Genomic DNA, 23,863 nt, shown 5'->3' on the forward strand with positions numbered 1-23,863 from the left:
TTTGTTAGTTTTAAACATAGATTTAAAAGGTGAAACTAAAATAAATGCATAAAGCTCTCTCTTACTCCAAATAAATTAAGAAAACACAAATACTGTATGACAAATGTTCCCCAAAACTTCCCGATGACTTACAACAGGGACCAAGACCAGTGCTGCAGGTTAACTCCAGCCCCCTGCTGTTGTACATGGTTTAGTGGTGCACAATCATGCCCAGGTTTTGTGTCCCTGGCAGACTTGAGTAATAGCAAACCACTATTTGTCCCATAAGACTTATGATACATATTTATAAACCCTTTTACAGAAAAGGTGTGCTGACCATTACCTTAGTTTAGTAATAATAGTCAAGCATATTTTTTCATCAAAAACTTGTATGAAATATATAAATATATGAATAAATAACTGAAATGCATAGCAATGATAGAGCAAGTCTGGAAATAATAAAACAGAAGAGTTAAAAAATAAAAAAAAGTCTTTGCATTCCTATAAACCATTTCCCTTCTAGATGATACATTGGTATTAATACCTCATATATAACATGAACTAATATACTTCACCCAACATTTATTTTCTTTTGGGGGGAGAAGGATACCCACAGTGCTCGGGGGCCATTCCTTACTCTATGTTCAGGAGTGACCCTTGGCAGTGCTCAGAAGACCACATGTGCTGCCTGGGATTTGAACCTGGGACATTTGCATGCAAGGGCAAGCACCTTCATTCCTGTACTATATTTCTGATTCCATGTTTCTAACCTGGTTTATTTTGGATATTATATAGCTTGAAAATATTTCAGACCCTTTAATTCTTTGATCCTTAAATCCTTCCCTAAAGAGATATTTCTTCCCCCTAAGTTATTACGTGTGGTCTTTGTAACAGTTGCATGTATGTGTATATGTGTGCATGTGTGTCCACGTACAGACACAGTGTAATAATTGTGGCCCTGAGTTCAAATTAAAAGCATTTTAGTTCAAGTCCAATTAAATCAACAAGGCAAATCCTCAGATACTATGTTTTAAAATTCCTAGTGGGTAGTTTATCTAGGATATACATAGTCTTAAGCAACCATGTAATCAGTAAGTAGTAACTCTGCCAACTATTAAACTAACGCACAGAACTTTTAAAGGAATACTTCTGTCTCTGGAATGGGTCCCAGGAATTTATATTTTAAAATAAACCACATAGGTGCTTCTAAAGTATAGCCAAGTGTTAGATAACGTTGGGCTGTCCTTGCTCCTCCCCCAGGGAGCTTAGGTTTATTGAGTTACCCCCACAACAGTGCCCCTAAGGCACACCCAATTCCATCAAGCACTAATAATCCTATGTTGCTTTTCTCTTTTATATCATTTGCATGGTTTAGCAATGTCCTTTTTTATATAGACACAAGAAGACAGTTCATGCTATGCTTTGTAATATGGGAGTTAATTGACTCTGAAATATTTACTCCTGTGCATTTATCATATTAACCTGACTTAAACCTCAGTTGCCCTTATTTCCTAACATCTTCAAAAGGAGGATCCCAACGAAGGGACTGGATGGACCCAGGGCAAGCTCTAAGCTATCCTGAGTCATGGAACAAACTCTGTCATGACCCAAAAAGAAGTAACTGAATAAGGGCCCTACTGGGGTTAGGAAAGACTAACCTAGTCTGAGGACTGTGGTCTGGAATATATAGCGAGATGTCCCCAGGAAAAGCCAACCTTTAAGCTTAATATATTTCTTACTGTGTTCATACAAAATGACTAGAAGTATTTTAAGAAGTAAATTTACTATGATTGTTTCAGTGAATTACTAGCTGAGGAAAGGAGAAAGCAATACACCCTGGATGGAATACTGCCCTTGAGCAGATCTCCTAGTAATCAGATGAGATTGTGTAGTTGAGTTAATCTCCTAGAACTTCCCCTGAGGGAGGGGCTTTACACCTGTTTGTTGTTATGACAATGCTTAACCCCACCTATGTGTACCCCCGTCCTTCACTATTTCTATATCACTATGCTGTAAGGGGACTAGAAAGATAAGGACTAGATGAGAACTAAGAGTACTATGTGGATGAGGATGAGGGAACTATGATGATTGGGACTACGACCAAAACTCTAAGATTGTGCTGTAAGGGGAAAAATTGAACGACAGTGGGGAGGAGAGAGAAATAAACTGACTACCAACCAACCTGGGGCCCAGTCCCTGTTTCTCCGTTCCCCTGTCCTTCGTCTGTCCCTTGCCGTGGGCCTGCCAGGGGAACAGTTCTCAGCCACCAAACACTCATCCCCCTCACGCCCATTCCTTTTCTTGAAACTCACAGTCAAGATTGATAAACACTGTCCAAAGTACTCTCCCATGTAAAAATAAAACAAAAACATGTCTGGGATATACCTTGCACCTCAGGGAAAAGTCAGTGGAATTACTTTCGCTGAAGATGGTAAAATAACTTAATTAAGGCTGATTTAAATCTATCACATTCAACTCTTCTAATTAGATCCTGTATGATCCCAATTATGATTATAATTCTTTTCAAATTTCTTTTGAAAGAAGTAGTACGGTATAATGAACAGCATAACTTCTTTTGAGTGACACACACTTAGGTTTAAATCCTAGTCACTTATAAGTTATCAAATATCTTTGCCTCCAGTTTCATAAATATAGAGATAATATAATTATGGGATTGAGGATTAAATATATAGGTAAAATATTCTATGTGGTTATTAAACTAGTATTATTACTTGTTATTAAACAGGTATTATAAACCTTGCCCAAGTTTTTTATGCCCAAGTTTTTTATAGCTTATCCCAAATAGTTTTTAGGCAGATACAGAGCCTTTCTCTAGGACAACACAGAGAACTAAGGTGCTTAATCATACATACATCATACATCTCTGAATCAGAGTTCTTTTCTGCAATCATGAACTGCTAAAGCAGACAATAAAGACAATAAAGATGACCCATTTTTTAAGAATGGGCTGAAAGTGTTTTATATAAAATTTAACAAGGAATAAAATATTTAATGACTAAATATCAAGGTTTCACTGAATTTTTTTCCAAAAAACAGCAGGTTAAAATAGATTAGTCTCTTACTTGGGTCACAGCTGGGTTCTTTTTGTAGTTTAGGCAGAGAAACTCTGCCAGAGCCAAAAGCAGTTCAGTTCCAACTGGAGCATTTCCATGGATACCGGCAACAAAACGAATCTTTGGTTCTTCAGGTTCTGATACATTGGGCTTGTTGGAGATTTCAAGGGACCAAATATGACGATATTCAGCACTCTGTCCCAAACTTTCAAAACCCAGAAACAAAAAGTCAGCAAATAATCAAGCACTTATTGTTAATGCTAACTTAAGGATTTTAAAAGAGAAAACAAAACATGAAAAGCTTTGAAGAGGCTTTAAAGACTAAACCATTGTGTCATAAAATATCAGTTTTCCTTGACTGAAAAATTCAAGTAGATATGAAATAGTCTCAAATTTAAAATTTACCCAAATTAGCATTTGCCCAAATTTAGTCATTATCATACTATTGTCACATATTATATCCTGTAGCACCATAGCACTGTCATCCCATTGCTTATTGTTTTGCTCGAGCGGGCACCAGTAATGGCTCCATTGTGAGACTTGTTGTTACTGTTTTTGGCATATCAAATATGCCATGGGTAGCTTGCCAGGCTCTGCCGTACAGGTGGGATACTCTTGGTAGCTTGTTGGGCTCTCCAAGAGGGACAGAGGAATTGAACCCGGGTCGGCAGTGTGCAAGGCAAACGCCCTACCCTGTGTTATTATATCCTGTCTCCATAATTGGTACCATTTAGATAAGTTAACACTATGAATGAGTTTAAAATGAACTCATTCAATTCCTTTTGTCTACAGGAAAGTATTGAAGAGGCCACACCCTGCAGTGCTCAAGGCTTATTCCTGGTTCTATACTCAGTGATCACTCCTGGCAGTGCTTAGGGGACCTTATGTGGTGCTGGGGAGTTAACCAAGTCAAGTTAACTTGACTTGATACAAGGCAAGTGTTGTACCTTCTATATTATCTCTCTGGCCCTCACATTCAGGTTTTTTTTCCCTTTTTCTTTTTTTCTCTTTTTGGCTTTTGGGTCATACTCAGCAATGCTCAGGGCTTACTCCTGGCTCTGCACTCAGGAATTACTCTTGGCAGTGTGCCTGGGGAAATGTATGGGAGATTGAGGGATCAAACCCAGGTCAGCTGCATGCAAGGCAAACACTCTACCTGTTATATTGTCTCTCTGGCCTCTCATATTCATATTCCGAGAGAAAAATTGAAATACAGTGAATGTAGAGGAGCTTACTTACAAAAAATATTTTAAACTAATGTAAATAAGACACTTCTTTCTTAATTTAAAATGCAACACCAGTATCACAGTAAAAAATCACTTTAGGGTCCAAGCATGCTGGTCAGTGATACAACACACGCTTTACATGTATGCGTCTGTGGGTTTGATTCCCTGGCCTCAACCCTTTCCCAAAATAAGAGCAACATAAAATTATTTGCTTGTTCAAGAATTCTGAACTTAATTTCTGCTTTCTTTGATAGATTGGAATATTTGTAAGACTCAGATGGGGGAAAAATGTTAGAATTGAAAAATTACTAAAAGTTAAGGAAGGAAAAAAAATAGCTTTCTCATGATACTACTTAATGATACTAAATCCCTACTGGTTGTTGGCTAACCACTGAAATTGCCGTGTGTTCCACCACTGGCAGCTGTATTTTATATGTATATATATATATATATATATATATCACTGTCATCCCATTGCTCATCGATTTGCTCGAGCAGGCACCAAGGTCTCCATTGTGAGAGTTGTTACTGTTTTTGGGATATCGAATATACCACGGGTAGCTTGCCAGGCTCTGCCGTGCAGGTGGGATACTCTTGGTATATATGTATACGTGTGTATATATGAGCATATATATGCTTATATATGTATATGTGTGTATATATGAGCATATATATACACATGCTCATATATACACACATATATAAGCATACACACATATATACATGTGTGTATACACATATACTACACATTTATGTAGTAACATATATATGTAGTATATATATGCATATATAGGTTACAGCTATTACCAATAATACTAATATTAGTTTCAGGAGTACAAAGTTGCTACACCACAGCCATCACCAATGTCAGCATCGTTCCACTGTCTCTAGGCCCTGTCTCATACCCTTGGTGAACTCAGTTCTATAGGAAAATATTCAAGGCCTGTCATCACTGGTCACTATTATTGCTTTACTATGTTTCTTTATACTCCACATATGAGGTGATTTTGTATTTGTTCTTTGACTCACTTTTGCTCAATCTGATACGCTCTAGTTCCACCCATAAGAGCAGTTAAATGCAGGCCTTCATCTTTTCTAATACCTGAGTGGTGTTCCACTGTGCATATATAGCTATAACTTCTTTATCCACTCATCATCTTTCTTGGGTACCTGAGTTGTTTCCAGATCTTGGCTAGTGTTGATAGTGCTGAAATGAACGTATCTTTTTGAATGAATGTTTTTGTGCTCATGGAGCAAATGCTAAGAAGTAGAATTGCTGGGTTATGTGGAAGTTCAATTCTTAGTTCTTTAAAAAGTCTTTGTGCTGTTTTCTGAATATGCTGAACCAGATGACATTCCCAACAACAATAGGGGATGGTACCATCTTCCTCAAATCTCTGCCAGCACTGATTGTTTTCACTCTTTTTAAAATATACGTAATTCTCACTGGTGAGAGGTCCTATCTCATTGTTGCTGCATTTCCCTCATGTAAGTGATGAAGAGCACTTTTTCATATACCTATTGGCTATCTGTATGTCTTCTGTGAAGTGTCTATTTAATTTCTTTCCCCACTTTTTGATGAGTGCCTGACTGTTCCTAAGTTTTTGAGTGTTTTATAAATTTTGGATACTATTTCTCTCTCAGACATATAATGAGTGAATATTTTCTCTCACTCAGTAGGAAATCTTTTTATTCTAGTCATCATTTCTCCACAGTGCAAAGAGATTTTAGTTTGATGCAGTCCTATTTGTTTATTTTTGCTTCTACTTTCTTCATTAATGACATGACTCATTGAATATATCTTTGGAATCAATTACAGAGTTCTACCTGTGTTTATCTCAAAATTTTTTAAATAGATTCAGGTCAATATTGAGGCCTCTAATCCATTTTGAATTCACTTTTGTGTATGGCATGAGATAGGGTGCAGATTAATTTTTTTTCCTCTATTGGCTAAACATTTTTCTCAGCATCATTTGTTAAAGAAGTTTTCCTTGTCCCACTTCATGGACCTAGCTTCTTTGTTGAAATTATCTTGCCATATATCAGAATATCTGAGGGTCTCTCTCTGGGCTCTTGATTTTATTTCACTGGTCTGAGAATCTGCTCTATCCCAGTACTACAGAGTTCTTATTTCTAAAGCTTTATAATATGCTTTAAAGTCCATGGGAGAGAAGTCTCCCATCTTCTTATTTTCTTGGGGGTTGCATAGTTGGAGAGAAATATTTAACTAAGAACTGGCTTGTGAATTGGACGGTTGTAAAAAACTAAGTAAAAGGATAGCAAACTAATGCTCTTCTTTATTTTAAAATAAGTGTGTCTATAAGCTCTATGTTACACCAAGATTCACAATACTAAAATATGAATGGGGCAGAAATACTAGAAAACTAGTTAAGGGGGCCAGGTAGACAGGAATTTTTAAAAATGGGAGTCCTGGGTTTGATCCCCAGCATCTAATGGTACCCTGCATATTGGGGGGACAAATAATGTTAGCAACAACAACAAAAAAATCAGCAAGGAAAATAGGTAATGGATATTGTCAAGGTAAATATCACTCTTTGTATTTATGGACATTATAAACCAGTATTCAAGGAGTAAGAATTAAATAATCAAATAATTTAACTGTAAAAGAATAAAAGAGGACTTGAAATGAAACAGTGAAAGGGAGGCAAATGAGCCCCAGAAAGTGAAGGAAAAGGCTGTATTAGCCATCAAGATTATATTAGTTTTTATTTTATATTAGTCAATATTGCATGTTTTCACTGCACACTCAAACACATCGTTGTCAGTTCCTAAGGCTTCATTAAACACAAACTGAATAGAGAGCCAAGTACTGACAGCAACCAGGTTTCATTTCCTTTCTTTTATTTTGGGTTGAGTGCTCCCAAGAAGATCCAAGGAGGCCTGGGGATCCCAGGGGCAATTCTCAGCCAACCTGGATGGCAGCTTAACACAGGGCTGGAGGATGTGAGGCATCTCAGGTCTTGCAGTGCGGTGCTTTCCAATCCCCCGCTACCTAAAAGGTAAGTGCTGAGGCCTCCAGGAACACATCCAGCAATGCTTTGGGGGAACCAGGTGGTGCTGGGAACAGAACCCTGGTCAGAGGCAAGCTAGGCATGAGCTTTAGCTGCTATACTATCTCCCAGGCTCCCAGATTTCATTCATTTTCTAGTGAAAAAGATCACATAATATCTTGTAGGTCAATACCTCTCCAAACAGAGCCAAGTAATATTTAAAAAGAATATAAACTTATCACTTAGAAGTGGAGAGGGTAGTTCTGAAATTAATGAGAAAAATCATACAAATAGTTTTACATTTCATGGAGACCTGGATCATACATTGCTCATCTAACAAATGATTCTCCCACATGAAAGTTTCTAAAATTCAGTGTTAGATTTATAAGCAGTTGTTTCAAAATAAACTTCATGTCTCTATACATTCAATAGAACCATTCAATATAGCTAGAAATGAGTACAACTTATATGAACAAAAAGAAAAGAGTGAAAAAGACAAAACCTACTTGGTAAGATTTGTAATATGTGGATAGTTCATCACCAGGCCTCTCAGAAACTCTGACAAATCTTTGTACGAATGGTATCGGTAGAGTGCCAGATTGGAGGAGGAACGTAACATGAGAGCTTCCAACCCATTCTCAGCGGAAAGATCTTTTATTAAGGTTTCAAACTCTTTAGTAGTCGGATCACTGGCATCAACGCTGTGGGTGCTTTCCCCCTTTCCTTTCTTGGATTCGGTGTTTGAGTCTGTTGAAGATCGCACAAGTGTGAAGTTGACCTGAATAGCACCTTCACTCTTGACAGTCACATTCTTGGTAACTGGATTGTATCTGTAATAAAAAAGACAGATTAGTCACACTTCTTCAGCTGGAGATCCCAGGCGCTGGGGAAAGGGAGGTATGCAGGGGACGTGTGTCTCCTTGAGAAAGGTGATGTACCACTTCCTGGAATGACATTTAAAATTTTATGATAATTTATTATGTGTTCTTATCCTGTCTATCAGATTCCTTGCTGCACTAGGTTTTCTTATACACCTCAAAAATTAATGACAAACAGAAAAGACCTCATTATTCATTGGTATGGAAGTTCTGATTCATCCCTCTATGGACCACAAAATATTTGAAAATCACTTTTTAAAAAGGTCACAGTAAGTTTGTTCATGTACTTGGCCTTAAATAAATTCAAATTAACGATTCAGAAATAAGATAGGTAGTGAAAGGGGGTGAGGGAAGGGATAAGCTGTGAAAACAAACAAACAAACAAACAAAAACACACATTAATACATAAAAAAGAAGCAGAAACAATGAGTTCCAGATTATATACTCGATGGTCCAATTCTAAGCTTTCTGCAAAGGGGGAGAGATAAATTCTTCTCCTAAGGGAAAATTAATTTTCTCTTTTTTAATAAGTAAAAACTTCTTGTGAAAATAAAATTTTTTTTTTGTTTTATTTTGGTTTTGAGCCAGGCCCAGCAGCGCTCAGGACTTACTCCTGGATCTGCACTAAGGGATTACTCCTGGGGGGCTCATGGGACCATATAAGGTACCAGGGATCAAGGCAGCTGCATGCAAGGCAAGTACACTACCCACTTTACTGTTCAGCCCCTATAAAACTTTTCTTTTTTCAATAAAAATGGACTTTCTTAAAGAATCAGTAACAGAAACAAATATTTCACTGTAGTGACAGGATAGTAAAACAGGATAGTAAAAAAATCCGTGTTTGTGAATAAGTTTGTGAACAAGGGTTGAAAAAGGGTGTATTTGTGAAATAGTATTTATGGGACAATATGACTAGAAGTACTCAAACCAAGAGTCTTTATTTTCAAATAGAGACTTCCAAGAATTGTTACTATTCATGAGGGAATGATACAGGTAGGTATGGCCTGATCTTTGGCAGGGAACCTGGGAGAAAGAGGGTAAAAGAGGTCACGCCACATTACAAACTTTAGATTTCTTCCATTTGAAAATTCATGCACTCAGAGGCCACTAAGGGAAGGTTGAGTGTGTATCTAGCATTTAATTTGAGATTGCTTAGCAGCTCTGTGGGTCTTTCTGACAATCATCTTCCAGAATGAACTACACTTATTACTAGCATGTGATTTTTGGTGCACTCATTAACTCACCCCCGAGCAGATGCTGTGATTTTATAAGTTCCTGGAACCAAAAGACGCCAGTAATCTCCTGCTTTGTAAGTTGTCACTGGGTGGTTTATTTCCGCAACACTAATGGTGGCATTTAATATACCCCTGCCATCTGTGGCATCCAGGACAAAACCTTTCACGCCTTGATGAACCTGGACAAAGTACAAGGACACCCGGATTTCAATGGTAAAGCTCATTTAATTATTTTAGATTTTCTTATCCAAACATTATCAATGAGGTAAATATATGGAACAAACAGAAATCCTGATGTATAGGATTACTCACTTAGAATAGCTAAGTAAGTATGTCCACAAAACAAATATTTCAGTTTCCAAAAGGCTAGTTTTCATAGGAGACATTTGTCTTTATTGTAAGTATGTAAATAACACTGTTTAAACTTTAGCACACTTGACAATTTCAGTTTATAGAACATCTTACAAGAAAACTGTCATGGCTTCTTTTAATAGGAAATGTCATTTAAATAAAAATAGAAGGACTGGGGCAGGAGAGGCACCCCATATGGTCCCTGAAGCCTGCCAGGAGCAGTTCCTGAATGCAGAGCCAAGAGTAAGGCCTGAGCAACGCCAGGTATGGCCCCAAACCAAAACTGAACCCAACAAAACAAAAAGGGACTATTCTAGATTAAAGAGAGTGAAGGAGGGACTGGAGTGATAGCACAGCGGGTAGAGTGTTTGCCTTGCACGCAGCCAATCAGGGTTCGATTCCCAGCATTCCATATCGTCCCCTGAGCACCGCAAGGAGTAAATCCTGAGTGCATGAGCCAGGAGTAACCCCTGTGTGACCCAAAACGGAAAAAAAAAAAAAAAAAAGAGAGAGTGAAGAAATATATCTTTAATGCAATGCATGGAGTCTTTACTAGGTTCTGGTTCTAAATCATAGTTATCCAAAGAATATTTTGGGGACAGAAGGGAAGTAATTTGAGACAGAATCACTCTTTAAAAATATTGTTTAAGTCATTTAAAATATGAACCCTTCTATGCTTTGTGCCCTTTGATTAGTAAAATCCATGAACTCAAATTTGATGAAAGTATTATATCCGACTTCAGATATACTAATAGGAAAAGAGTAAGTTATATTTGAATTGTTTTCTTCTTCTTTTGGATTTTGGGGCCACATCCAATGGTGCTCAGGTCTTATTCCTGGTGGCTCTGTGCTCAGGGATCCCTCCTGGCAAGACTTGGGGAACTGTGAATGTGATGAGATTGTTTTTGTTTTTTAATTAAAAAAACAGTGATTTACAAAGTTACTGATAGTTGAGATTTTAGGCATATAGTATTTCAATACCAATCCCACCACCAGTGTAGTTTTGTTTTTTAAATTCAAAAATTTTAATGTTGTGTGACGTTTTAAAGAGTTAGAGACCAAAATATAAGGACAGAGAGATACTGTCTTGCAGCCAGAGCTTGTGCTTTGTGCTTGAGATCTAAAGGTAAAGCACATTTCCTGCTACTAAGCAGGGTGAAGAGCGCAAACAGTCAGGAGATAGTACCGAGGCTCCATCTCCTCCACCAGGCAGATCCTATTTCAGCTTTGTCATAACAAGAAATTTGACTATGTACTAGATGCTACGGAATATCAGCAAATTACCATTAATTTTCTTACATGAGATATTAGTATTTAGATATGACATGTAGAAAATTTTGGGTAGCTCCTAACTGCACTCAGGAATTACAGTTGTGTTCAGAGGACCAAAGGGGAAGCTGGGGATTGAACCTGGGCTGGCCATGTGCAAGGCAAGTACCCTGTTCGCTGTGCAATCCCCAAATTATTCTCATTTTCAGAAGATGCATTCTAAAATATCTGTTGGGGGGATAAATAAACTGACACCTGAAATTTATATTAAAATAGTTTAGTGAAAAAGGTGCATGCAGGTATAATTCATATGGAAATAAAGCAATTAGCAAAATAAAAAATTGTTAAATATAGGCAAAGAATAGTATATATTTCTTCCCACAAACTAAAATTTTTAGGGATAAAAATAATTTTAATTAGTCTAAAAACTTACTGGCTTATGTTATTTCACTCAGCAAAAATGAATAGAGAAAATAAATTCTGACACAAAGTTTTAGACTATCCTATTAGCCATATTAGCTATGCTAATGAGTCTATTTCTTATAATCTTATAATCATCATATTGGCATATTTCTTATAGTCTAATGATTGGTTACCGTGTATACTCAACTAAAGGAAATTAATCATTTCACATTTAACCAATTTACTCTATAGTTCATCTATTACTTGACAAATGCTACAGTATGTTTCCAACTTACGTTATCCTTTTATAAAGATAGGGCAAAATGTGATGACTAAGTATTCAGAAAACATTAGTACACTGTTCAGTCATTTCCAACTCTTTTCCATGCATTGAAGTAAACTCATTTCATCCATAAACTTTATAGTATATAAATATACTAAAACATTAATAGCCCAAATTAAAATTCAGAAGTGTATTCTAAAATCATCCCATTAAAAACCTCATGCACACAAAAATCTTGATCTTGGAAGAAGTATCACACTTCATTCCTCAATAGTACCTGCTTCATAAACTGGAGTAGAGATCTTCGATTCTGTTCCCAAAATTTTGGCAGATCTTTCTCAACTGGGTATTTTACACAACCCAGTTCAATAGTCACTTCGAAGCAATTTGTTTGTAAATAGTTCCAGTCTTGCATACCACCTAAGAGATAAAGCAATTGAAATCAGTCAGAAGCTCTAACTAACCCAGAATCCCAAAAGCTAACAAAAAGCCAAGATAATACTTTTCCTCAGTATTACTTGGAAAACAATTAGTATGAGAGCTCTTTGATGCTCATGATGCAGGCAAAATATCTAAATATATTTTTCCTGTTCAAGAAAACAATAAAAAGGCCAGAGTGGTAGTACAGCAGGTAGGGCGCTTGCCTTATTACGTGGCTGACCTGGGCTTAATAATACTCAGCACCCATCATGGTCCCCCAAGTCCTGGCAGGAGAGATCTCTGAGTACAGAGCCAGGAATAAGAGCTGAGCACCACCAGATGTGGCCACAAAACCAAAAAAGAAGAATAAAACAATTCAAGTATAAGTTATACTTCTCCATTTAGTACATCTGAAGTCAGATATAATACTTTCATCAAATTTGAGTTTATGATTTTTACTAATCAAAGTGGACTGGAGCGATAGCACAGTGGGTAGGGCGTCTGCCTTGCACATGGCCGACCCTGGTTCGATTACTCCATCCCTCTCGGAGAGCCCGGCAAGCTACTGCGAGTATCCCGCCCGTGGCATATTCTATATGCCAAAAACGGTAATGACAAGTCTCACAATGGAGACGTTTCTGGTGCCCAATCGAGCAAATCAATGAACAACAGGATGACAGTGCTACAGACAGTGCTACTAATCAAAGTGCACAGAGCATAAACTAATAAAAAAAATTAATTAAAAAAAACAAAGTGCACAGAGCATAGAGGTGTTAATGTTATAAATGACTTCATATTTTTAAAGAGTAATTCCATTTCAAAAAAATTAGTAATAAGCAGTATACCATCCAGGAGGGCAGAATAATCCATCAATTTGTTCTTGATTAAAAAACAGTGTTTATGAGGCTGGTTCTAGCATTATATAAGGTCCCTGAAGCACTGCCAGAAGTGATCCCTGAGCACAGAGCCAGGAGTAAGCCCTGAGTACCACCTGTTGTGGTCCCAAACCAAAACCAAAACCAAAACCAATATTTACCTGGGACACTATACCAATTGGCTCCATTTGTTATCCCATGAGGAAAATATTCATTAGGATACATATTTTTGCAGGGTCTACCTTGATACATCTGGGAATTTTCCTGAAAAAAAAATTTTTACTCGCATTGATTTGTATCTGCATCAGAAAACATAGAAAGGATAAGGGAAAAAAATAAGAGTACCTATCAATAGGATTGTAAAATGGTGGCAATGAGGTGGAAGCATTCATGGGAAGCAAGACTCTTGGAAGAATAATTTTCTCTGCAGGTTTATGTATGTACGTATGTATGTATGTATGTATGTATGTATGTATGTATGTATGTAGTAGGGATCAAAGATAGGTCCTTCCACACACAAGCTACATTCTTATCCCACATTCTGAGTTATTTTTTTAGAATTTATTATCTACTTTTAAATTAAAATTAAATGTACTCTGTAAAGTAAATATTGAAACCTTCAGTTATCATACATAATTATAAAAACCATCTTCAGAAATGTTCACCTTCATATTTCATTGTGTATGTTTAACTTCAAGGTCAAGAAATAGAATTTGCATATAGTGTGGAGGTAAGCACTTTGTTCTCAGATTCCAGTGGGTTGCCCCTGTGGGCTCTCATCACATTGTCCAGTTATCCTGCTACAGCTAGCTGTATTCTTTCTTTTCTAAGAACAATGCACTACTTCTCATAACAAGCTTTTTCTACAGCAAGTGTCTGAAATGTAACTAAAGGGAGATAAAAACTGCCAAGGGAGGCACAAATACATCCTATTAGAATTGCAGGAGGATTACTTCTGAGTCGATCACCAGGGGAGATTTCTTTTAAAAAAAAAAAATTAAACTTTGAGGGACCAGAGAGATAATTCAGGGATTAAGGCATATGCCCTAGACACAGATAATCCTGATTTGATCCCCAGAGCTACATATGGTCCCCTGAGCACTGCCAGGAGTGATCCCTGAACACAGAACCAGAAGTAAGCCATGAGCACCACTGGGTGTGCCCCCAAATCTATAAAAAAAAATATGTAAAGCATAAAATACAGTTAAAATAGCATTGCTCTTTTTTGTAAACAGAGGTGAAAATTAAAAAAATAAGAATTTGAAGAAAAAAACCAGTAATTTCACATTTTCCACCACTGAGAACCAGTTAATTAAAATACATATAAACAAAACAAAACAAAAAAAGCGGGTAGGGCGTTTGCCTTGCATGCGGCCGACCCGGGTTCAAATCCCAGCATCCCATATGGTCCCCTGAGCACGGCCAGGGGTAATTCCTGAGTGCAGAGCCAGGAGTAACCCCTGTGCATCGCCAGGTGTGACCCAAAAAGAAAAAAAAATACATATAAACAACTTTATTTCATAAAATATCAACCACTCAAAAAAAAACAACCACTCTCTCATCACAAGTAAAGTATTTTATTTTATTAAAATAACTGCATACAGGCTATAAAATCAATAACCAAAAATCCATGGCCTTCCTATATGCAAACAATGAGACAGAGGAAAGGGACATGAAAAAAGCAATCCCGTTCACAATCATGCCCCAGAAAATCAAATACCTTGGAATCAGCTTAACTAAAGAAGTAAAGAACCTCTACAAAGAAAACTATAAAACGCTACTCCATGAAATAAAAGAGGACATGAGGAAATGGAAACATATCCCCTGCTCATGGATAGGGAGAATCAACATTGTCAAAATGGCAATACTACCCAAAGCATTATACAGATTTAACTCGATCCCTATAAGGATACCCATGACATTCTTCAAAGAAATGGATCAAGCAATCCTGAAATTCATATGGAACAATAAACGCCCACGGATAGCTAAAACAACTCTTGGGAAAAAGATGATGGGAGGCATCACCCTCCCCAACCTTAAATTTTACTACAAAGCGGTAACAATTAAAACAGCATGGTTTTAATTGGTGGTGGAGAAATTGGTGGTGGAGAATGGACACTGGTGAAGGGATGGGCTCTCAAACATTGCATGAGGGAAAAACAAGCACAAAAATATGTGAATCTGTAACTGTACCCTCACTGTGACTCACTGTGACTGGAACAAAGGCAGAGCCGCAGACCAATGGAACAGAGCGGAATATCCCTACACACAACCCCAAATGTATGATCATCAAATCTTTGATAAGGGGGCAAGAAATGTGAAGTGGAGCAAGGAAAGCCTCTTCAACAAATGGTGCTGGCATAACTGGACAACCACATGCAAAAGAATGGCCTTAGACCTCGACCTGACAACATGCACAAAAATCAAATCAAAATGGATTAAAGACCTCAACATCAGACTACAATCCATCAGGTACATCGAAGACAAGGTTGGCAAAACTCTTCACGATACTGAAGCTAAAGGTACCTTCAAAGATGACAAGGAACTAAGCAATCAAGTAGAAACGGAGATAAACAAATGGGACTATATTAAACTAAAAAGCTTCTGCACTGCAAAAGACACAATGACCAGAATACAAAGACAATCTACAGAATGGGAAAGGATATTCATCCAATACCCATCCGATAAAGGGTTGATATCAAGGGTATATAGAGCACTGGCTGAACTCTACAAGAAGAAAACATTCAACCCCACCAGAAAAAGGGCCGAAGAAATGAACAGAAACTTTTCCAAGGAAGAGATACAAATGGCCAAAAGGCACATGAAAAAATGCTCTGCATCACTAATTATCAGAGAGATGCAAATCAAAACAACCATGAGATACCACCTCACACTACAGAGAATGGCACATATCCAAAAGAACAAAAGCAACTGCTGTTGGAAAGGATGTGGGGAGAAAGGGACCCTTTTACACTGCTGGTGGGAATGCTGACTGGTCCAGACCCTTTGGAAAACAATATGGACACTTCTCAAAAAATTAGAAATTGAAAAAAAACCCTAGAAATTGAGCTTTCATTTGATGCAGCAATACCACTTCTGGGAATATATCCTAGAGAAACAAAAAAGTATGTTCATCAAAGCACTGTTTATAATAGCCAGAATCTGGAAAAAACCCGAGTGCCCAAGAACAGATGACTGGTTAAATGGAATACTATGCAGCTGTTAGAAAGGATGAAGTCATGAACTTCGCATATAAGTGGATCAATATGGAAAGTATCATGCTAAGTGAAATGAGCCAGAAAGAGAGGGACAGACATAGAAAGACTGTACTCATCTGCAGAATATAAAACAGAGTAGGAGACTAATACCCAAGAATACTAGTATATAATACCAGGAGGTTGGCTCCATAGCTTGGAAGCTGGCCTCACAAGCTGGGGGAAAGTCATCCCAGATAGAGAAGGGAAGACCAAGTAAAATGTGATTGGAGATCCTGCGCGGGAAGGGAGATGCGTGCTGAAAGTAGACTCGAGACTGAACAGGATGACCACTCAATACCCCTATTGCAAATCACAACACCCAAAAGGAAAGAGAGATATCAAATTGGAATGCCCCGCCACCGAGGCAGGGTGGGGTGGGGGGGATGGGATTGGGGGGATGGGAGAGATACTGGGTTCGTTGGTGGTGGAGAATGGACACTGGTGGAGGGATGGGCTCTCAAACATTGCATGAGGGAAAAACAAGCACAAAAATGTGTGAAACTGTAACTGTACCCTCACTGTGACTCACTAATTAAAAAATAAATAAATTTAAATAAAAAAAGATAAAATAACTGCATACAATCCATAATGCCCAAAAGTAGAGAGAAAGAGTGAAACTGCCTGCCAGAGTCAGGGGGAGTGGTTGGATGGGATTGGGGGAGGGGAGAGATACTGGGGACATTGGTGGTGGAAAATGTACACTGGTGGAGGGATGGGTGTTCAATCATTGTATGACTGAAACTCAAATATGAAAGTTTTGTAACTGTAGCTCACGGTGATTCAATTAGAAAAATAAAACTGCATACATACTCTTTTGCTTTCTGCTTTTTTCCATTCAAGATCTGTATGTCTTTATTTATTTATTTATTTTTTGGGCTTTTTGGGTCACAACCCAGCGATGCTCAGGGGTTACTCCTGGCTTTACACTCAGGAATTACTCCTGGCAGTGCTTGGGGGACCATATGGGATGCCGGGGATCGAACCCAAGTTGGCCGCATGCAACCTTGCTAAACGCCCTACCCGCTGTACTATCACTCCGGCCCCAAGATCTGTATGTCTTTTATGTCTCCACCTCTATTTCTATCAATTCCTCTATCCACTTGTATATAATACATTATATATGTACTAATGCTCTAGAATACTAACACAAAGTTGTAAAACATTTTATAAGCTAAAGTACATTTTATAAGCCAAAAGTATAAAATAGACATTTTACTTTATTTTAAAAACATTTAAATATAATTTCTACTATATTTTCCTACATCTAAATGGACCTTCTAGTATGAATCCAATGAAAGAGTCCAAAGTTCTACATAATAGCTATTACACTTTGACTTTATTCTCAAGAGCACTAAGAAACTCATGAAGATATCTGAAGAAAACGTGATATGACATATTCACTGTTCATTCTAATAATTAGGTGAAAAATGAGCCAAAGCCAGGCGACTCCTTTGAGTGTTGCTAGAAATACCCAGTTGAAAGATGATAAGCACCTGGAGATTGTGGCAATCTTATCATGTTATATTTAATTGGTATTAATGTTAATATTTACATTAATTATAAAAATCTTACCATGAACACTGTGCCATGGGAGACTGTGGCAATCTTATCTTACCATGTGCACTGTACTATCTCCTTTAATCCTCTCTACTCTGATAATATTTAAAACCTATTAAAAAATTTCAAGTAAACATTTTGATAACTTTAAGACATCCAGGTGTGAGGATGTAGGCATTGAGTATAGGTACATATATAAGCAAACAAGGAGTCTAAAATCACATACCAAGATATTAAATGACTGAAAGCTTTAGTGCATTTCTTTTTCAATGAAAGAAGTAATTTTACAGTATCTCATGTTTAAACACAAGCCTACCTTGGAATAAGAAAGTGCTATCTGTTGAAACACAGCATCATCTGGTGATTTACTGTATGTGGCAATCCCCTGTTCATCATCATCAAAAGGGTAATTGACTACCAAAGAACCTATAAAGAAAAGAAAAATGGGTAGCATGTTATTTACCTCAAGATGAATTGTTAGAGCTTTTCACAGCATTGCCAGAGATATAAAACTGAAACGATCTTCCCAAGGCTAATTTCTTTTAATGAACTAACTTTATTTACCATGATTTACAAAGTTGTTGATAAAATTTAAAAAAAAATTTTACTTAATTCAAAATCATGATGTCTCAATTAACATTTCTGAAAAGAAAAATGAGGAAAAAAATTTTTTTAACTTATTATAGTTTGGACTGGAGCAATAGCACAGCGGGTAGGGCGTCTGCCTTGCATGCGGCCTACCCGGGTTTGATTCCTCCATCCCTCTAGGAGAGCCTGGCAAGCTACCGAGAGTATTCTGCCCGAAAGGCAGAGCCTGGCAAGCTACCCGTGGTGTATATCACAAAAACAGTAACAACTCTCACAATGGAGACATTACTGGTGCTCGCTTGAACAAATTGATGAACAACGGGATGACAGTGCTACAGTGCTGTTATAGTTTGGGTTACATGCTTACACCGTGTTCACTATTTATCTTGTTCTTGGGCCAAACTTGGAGATGCTCAGGACTTACTCCTGGCTCTGAGCTCAGGAATCTAAACCTCACACCAGGTGGAGCTTGGGGAACCATATGAGGTGCTAGGGCTCAAATCTAGGTCAGGTTAGCCATATACAAGGCAAGCACCCTGCCTGCTGTACTACTTCTTTGGCCCCAACCTCTGTTGACTCTTATGGTTTTGATGTACATAACTACCTTACCTCTACATCACACAAATGTCTAAGACCCTTAACAAGTGCACTTTTGTTATTATCAGTTTGCCTTCTCATTACCTGCCCTGACTTCCCTGCTTCTCAAGGATAATTCCCAAGGTAAATTTTTTAAAAATCTTTTTTATTTGTTTATTTTGTTTTGGGACCACATCTGGTGGTGGTCTGGGCTTAATTCCTGGTGGTGCTCAGGGGGCCAGGAATTGAACCCAGGTCAAACCTATGCAAAGTAAGTGCTCTAGAGGCTGTATCAGAGCTCTGGCTCCCTAAGGCTATTTTTAACACAGAAAATCAAAGTGGAAAGATTAAGTGAGAATACAAAGGAATGCGGAGTACCTAAAGGGTGTCGTACATGGAGAGCTCTTGGGAATTTACCTGAATTTAAAGGTGTAATTTATGTGTCAGACTGAAACCAGAAGTACACTGGCTTCCTGGAAACAGTTTTACTTTTAAAATATTTAGGATTAGAAAAACTGAACAAAGTGTGATACTTTTTCAATAAAATTCAACATCTTCAGGCTGTTTGGAGCAGTAACGTTTATTGCCAACCCTGAATCTGGTGACCAGGGAGAGGTCCAGAATTGGGTCAGTAAAAGGGATTGGGTGACTGAAGTGCATGCTATGAACCAGCCTCTTTGGTAACATGAGTCGGTATAAACAGTTCCTATGTCTTTTAATGGGCTGGAGCGATAGCACAGCGGGTAGGGCGTTTGCTTTGCACGAGGCCAACTCCGGTTCGATTCCTTGCCCCTCTTGGAGAGCCCGGCAAGCTACCGATAGTATCCCGCCTGCACGGCAAAGCCTGACAAGCTACCCTGGCGTATTGTATATGCCAAAAACAGTAACAAGTCTCACAATGGACACATTACTGGTGCCTGCTCGAGCAAATCAATGAGCAATGGGATGAAAGGGATACAGTGATCTTAAGGTCATGGGATTTAAGGGGGGTGGGGTGGAGGGAGGGGGTCTGCCTCACTCAGCAGTAGTCGGGGGCTACTCCTGATTCCATGCTCAGTATCACTCCTGGTGGTGCTTAGGTGCTCAGAGGGATCTATGCAGTGCTGGTGACCTAACAGGGCCAGCTAATAAGGACTCTTGAAAGTCCAATTAACCTATTCTCTTTGTGTGGGATCTAAAGCAGAGAGGTTAAATGACTTATTTACAGACAGCAGAGTCAGTACTGAGCTAAATTCAGGAAAAAAAAACAACACACTAAAAATTTCTCTTGAGTCCAGCGAAGTAACTAAGTGGTAGAATACAATGATTTTCATATATAAAGCCCTGGCTTCCATTCCAGAACACCCCTCCCCACACCACACAGAAAAGTAAAGTATTGGGGACTGGAGTGATAGTTCAAAGGAGTACATGCCTTGCATGGCGAGGCTGTAAGCTCTATTTCTAGCACCAGATATGCCCTCCCCAAAGGTATGGTAAGGGGTAATCCTAGTGCATCCTGCACATCCCTAGAAAGGTCCCCCCACACATAAGAAAATAACAGGTATAAAAATCACTATCACTATCATCCCATTGATTCCCGATTTGCTCCAGCGAGCCCAGTAACGTCTCCTTTTGTCTTAGCCCTGAGATTTTAGCAGCCTCTCTTTACTCATCCTTTCCAACGGTGCCGCATTAGAGGCTCTTTCAGAGTAAGGAGGATGAAGTATAAATAGAGAAATAAAAATTTCTTGTGCTCGTATTAGAAATCAATCAACTGGAGTTACTTTACTTTTCACAATCTTAAGTAAAGAGAGAGATGCTTTAAAACGAATGTGAAGAATATCCACCGTCTTTATGATAGAGTATACAATAGTTAGTGTTTTCTACGTAAAATCCCCTAGCTACACAGGCTCATTTCTCTACCTTGTGATCAAATCTGTTTTTTTTTTTTCTTTTTGGGTCACACCTGGCTTTGCACAGGGTTACTCCTGGCTCATGCACTCAGAAATTACTCCTGGCGGTGCTGAGGGGACCATATGGGATGCTGGGAATCAAATCTGGGTCGGTGCCCTACCCACTGTGCTATCCCTCCAGCCCTTGTAATTAAATCTCTTATTTTTCTGCTACATTGTTTACATTTATCTACCTATACATTGGAGCAATAGCATAGCGGGTAGGGCATTCACCTTGCATGTGGCCGACCCAGGATCGATTCCTTCGCCCCTCTTGGGAGAGCCTGGCAAGCTACCGAGAATATCTTGTCCACACGGCAGAGCCTGGCAAGCTAGCCAATATGCCAAAAACAGTAACAACAAGTCACCCATAGGAGATGTTACTGGTGCCCGCTTGAGCAAATCGATGATCAACGGGGTGACAGGGATACAGGGATACAGTGATACATTTATTCTTAGCCTTTCATCTTTGCCTTTTCTTTATTATACCAATTTATGGTCATTCAGATGAAGGAATTCAACTTGAATTGAAATGAAGGAATTCTGTGATAACAAGAAGTGACAAGTATTTGCTTTATAAAAAAATGTCTCTAAGAAACAAGTATAAAGAACTATGTCCCCAGAATAGTTCTAACAAGAACAGGGTGCTGTAACACCTCATTTTAGACTATTTAATGAAAAAAAATTCATTTCACCTGGGATCTATGACTCACATCTAAAATTTTGATAAGAAAATAAACAGCATCAACTTGCTTTTCAAGCTTGTGCTCTCCTTTGGACAAGCTTCTCGCTTGCTGGTCTCTGTGCTTCTTTGCTTGCTTATTTCCACTCTGGAGGAGCCCATTACTCTCTCTCTCTCTTAAACACAAACCTCTCTCATCCTCTCCCCTCACATCTTTCTACATAAGTGTCAATAAAACTTTCTTGCTTTACCAAAAAAAAAAAAAGCATTAACTTCTGTGAATAGCTTTGACACAAAAAACACAAGCAACAGCAACAAAACACCAGCAACAAAAGAAAAACACAGATTATATTTAATTTCATTAATGTTTAAAACTTGTACATCAGAGGAGATGAAGAAAGTTAAAATACAGCTTATGGAAGAGGGGATCAGAAGAATGAGGAAGAAGGAACAAATGCTTAATAGGTAATAATTTTCTTTGGGGAGAGGAAAAATGTTTTGGAACTTGATGGAAATGGCGGTTGCACAACACTATAAATACATTAAACATCAATAAATTTTTCATTAAAATGATTAGTTTATAAAAACTTTACCTTGAAATAAACAGTGCCAAAATTGATAAAAAGATACCTTGCATTTCTCTATAGTCTTTCAAAATTCTAAACTGTTAAAGGCATAGATAAGTTCCTTTAAACTTTTTGTTTTGCCAAGGTTTCAAAACTCATTTAAATGTTTTTGGATGAAGGAAAAAAACAAATTATGCTATGAAAAAAAAACACATTATATTATTAAAGATGCCTGTCCCCCATCATGCAAAAGTCTTGATCCCACAGGTGAACATCTTTACATTATTTTAACTGAAATAGAACTAGTAGTAAATTTCCAGATTTAGCCAACTTGACATATGACTTGTTCTGGATATAATTTTGCAATGTTGGGGGGGAGGGAGAGGGACTGGAAAACACCCATCTATGCTCAGAGCCCATCACCATGTCACTGTCATCCCACTGTTCATCGATTTGCTCGAGCGGGCACCAGTAACGTCTCCATTTGTTGCAGCCCTGAGATTTTAGCAGCCTCTCCTTACTCATCTTTCCCAACGATTGGAGGCTCTTTCAGGGTCAGGGGAATGAGACCTGTTATTGTTACTGTATTTGGCATATTGAATATGCCACGGGGAGCTTGCCAAGCTCTTCCAAAGTTCAGAAATAGGCAAAGCAATCTTTGGTGACAAAACAGAACAGTGATTGCATGAAGGGCATGGGTACTAACTGGAAGATAATATATAAAGAAAATTTCAGATTATGGAAATATTCTATATCATGAGTAAGGTTATTCACATGTATTCATTAGGATACTTATTCAAGAGTAGTCTAAATCTGTTTCTCTGTATATAAATTTCTACTATAAACAAAAATCTAACTAAGTAAATAAAACTTACCTATTACAGTCCCCAAAAAGGTATAAACTGGGGACAAGAAAGACTATATTTAAGTCTGTATCTGCCAATTAGTCAAGCAGCAATACTGAGCACATGGGAAAACTGAACCTGATACAGAACAAATTATTGAGATAATAGGATAAAATCAGCACATAAGTTCACTTAAAAAATGCTCAGAGCCCATAAGAATAATTTTTAAAGCTAAAAATAATGCTATCAAATATTATATAAAGTATAAAAATATTGTAAAAGAAACTTAAAGATTGCCAAGCTGTAATTTCATCATTCCTATTTGTATCTTTGAGAATCAATTATAATTATATTAATATTTTTTCTACATTGGAAAGCTTTCAAAGCAATTTTTGAAGAATCTCAATTTATTTCTTTTTTGGCGGTGGTGGGAGGTGGGTTTGGGGGCCATACCCGGCAGTGCTCGAAGCTTACTACTGACTCTGAGCTCAGGGATCGCGTCTGTCAATGCTTGAGGACCAAATGTAGTGCCAGGGATTGAACTCAGGTCAGCTGCACGCAAAGCAAGCGCCCTATCTGCTGTGCGAGCTCTCCAATCCTCAATTTACTTCTTAAATGTAAACATTCCTAAATTTGTACTGTTCTTCTTAAACAGCAGATTATTCTATCATCATATTTTAACTCTACTATTTCATATGAACAATCCAACAAAGATTAACATAAAATTCCTTACCCAGAGACATTCACCCTATATAGTCACACCTCTTTCCTCTCCAGTTCAAGGCATTCACTAATTTACTGTATCGATTTATATTCTGAACATTTCATATAATTCTATAGTACATGATCTCTTGTCAT

At 37.9% G+C, this 23,863-nt stretch overlaps 1 protein-coding gene across 1 annotated transcript in view; it reads right to left on the bottom strand.

Moving 5' to 3' along the window:
- Positions 1-23,863, bottom strand: part of CPD (carboxypeptidase D) — a 73,018-nt gene that overhangs the window by 19,190 nt on the left and 29,965 nt on the right. The window contains exons 8-13 of the mRNA XM_055130924.1: positions 18,134-18,243; positions 13,165-13,267; positions 11,986-12,128; positions 9,413-9,582; positions 7,797-8,120; positions 3,063-3,258 (exon numbers count right to left, since the gene is read on the bottom strand). Of these exons, the coding sequence (XP_054986899.1) occupies positions 3,063-3,258; positions 7,797-8,120; positions 9,413-9,582; positions 11,986-12,128; positions 13,165-13,267; positions 18,134-18,243 (1,046 nt within the window). The remainder of the gene's footprint in view (positions 1-3,062; positions 3,259-7,796; positions 8,121-9,412; positions 9,583-11,985; positions 12,129-13,164; positions 13,268-18,133; positions 18,244-23,863) is intronic.

The sequence above is a fragment of the Sorex araneus genome, chromosome 3 (assembly GCF_027595985.1).
Source record: "Sorex araneus isolate mSorAra2 chromosome 3, mSorAra2.pri, whole genome shotgun sequence".
NCBI lineage: Eukaryota > Metazoa > Chordata > Mammalia > Eulipotyphla > Soricidae > Sorex > Sorex araneus.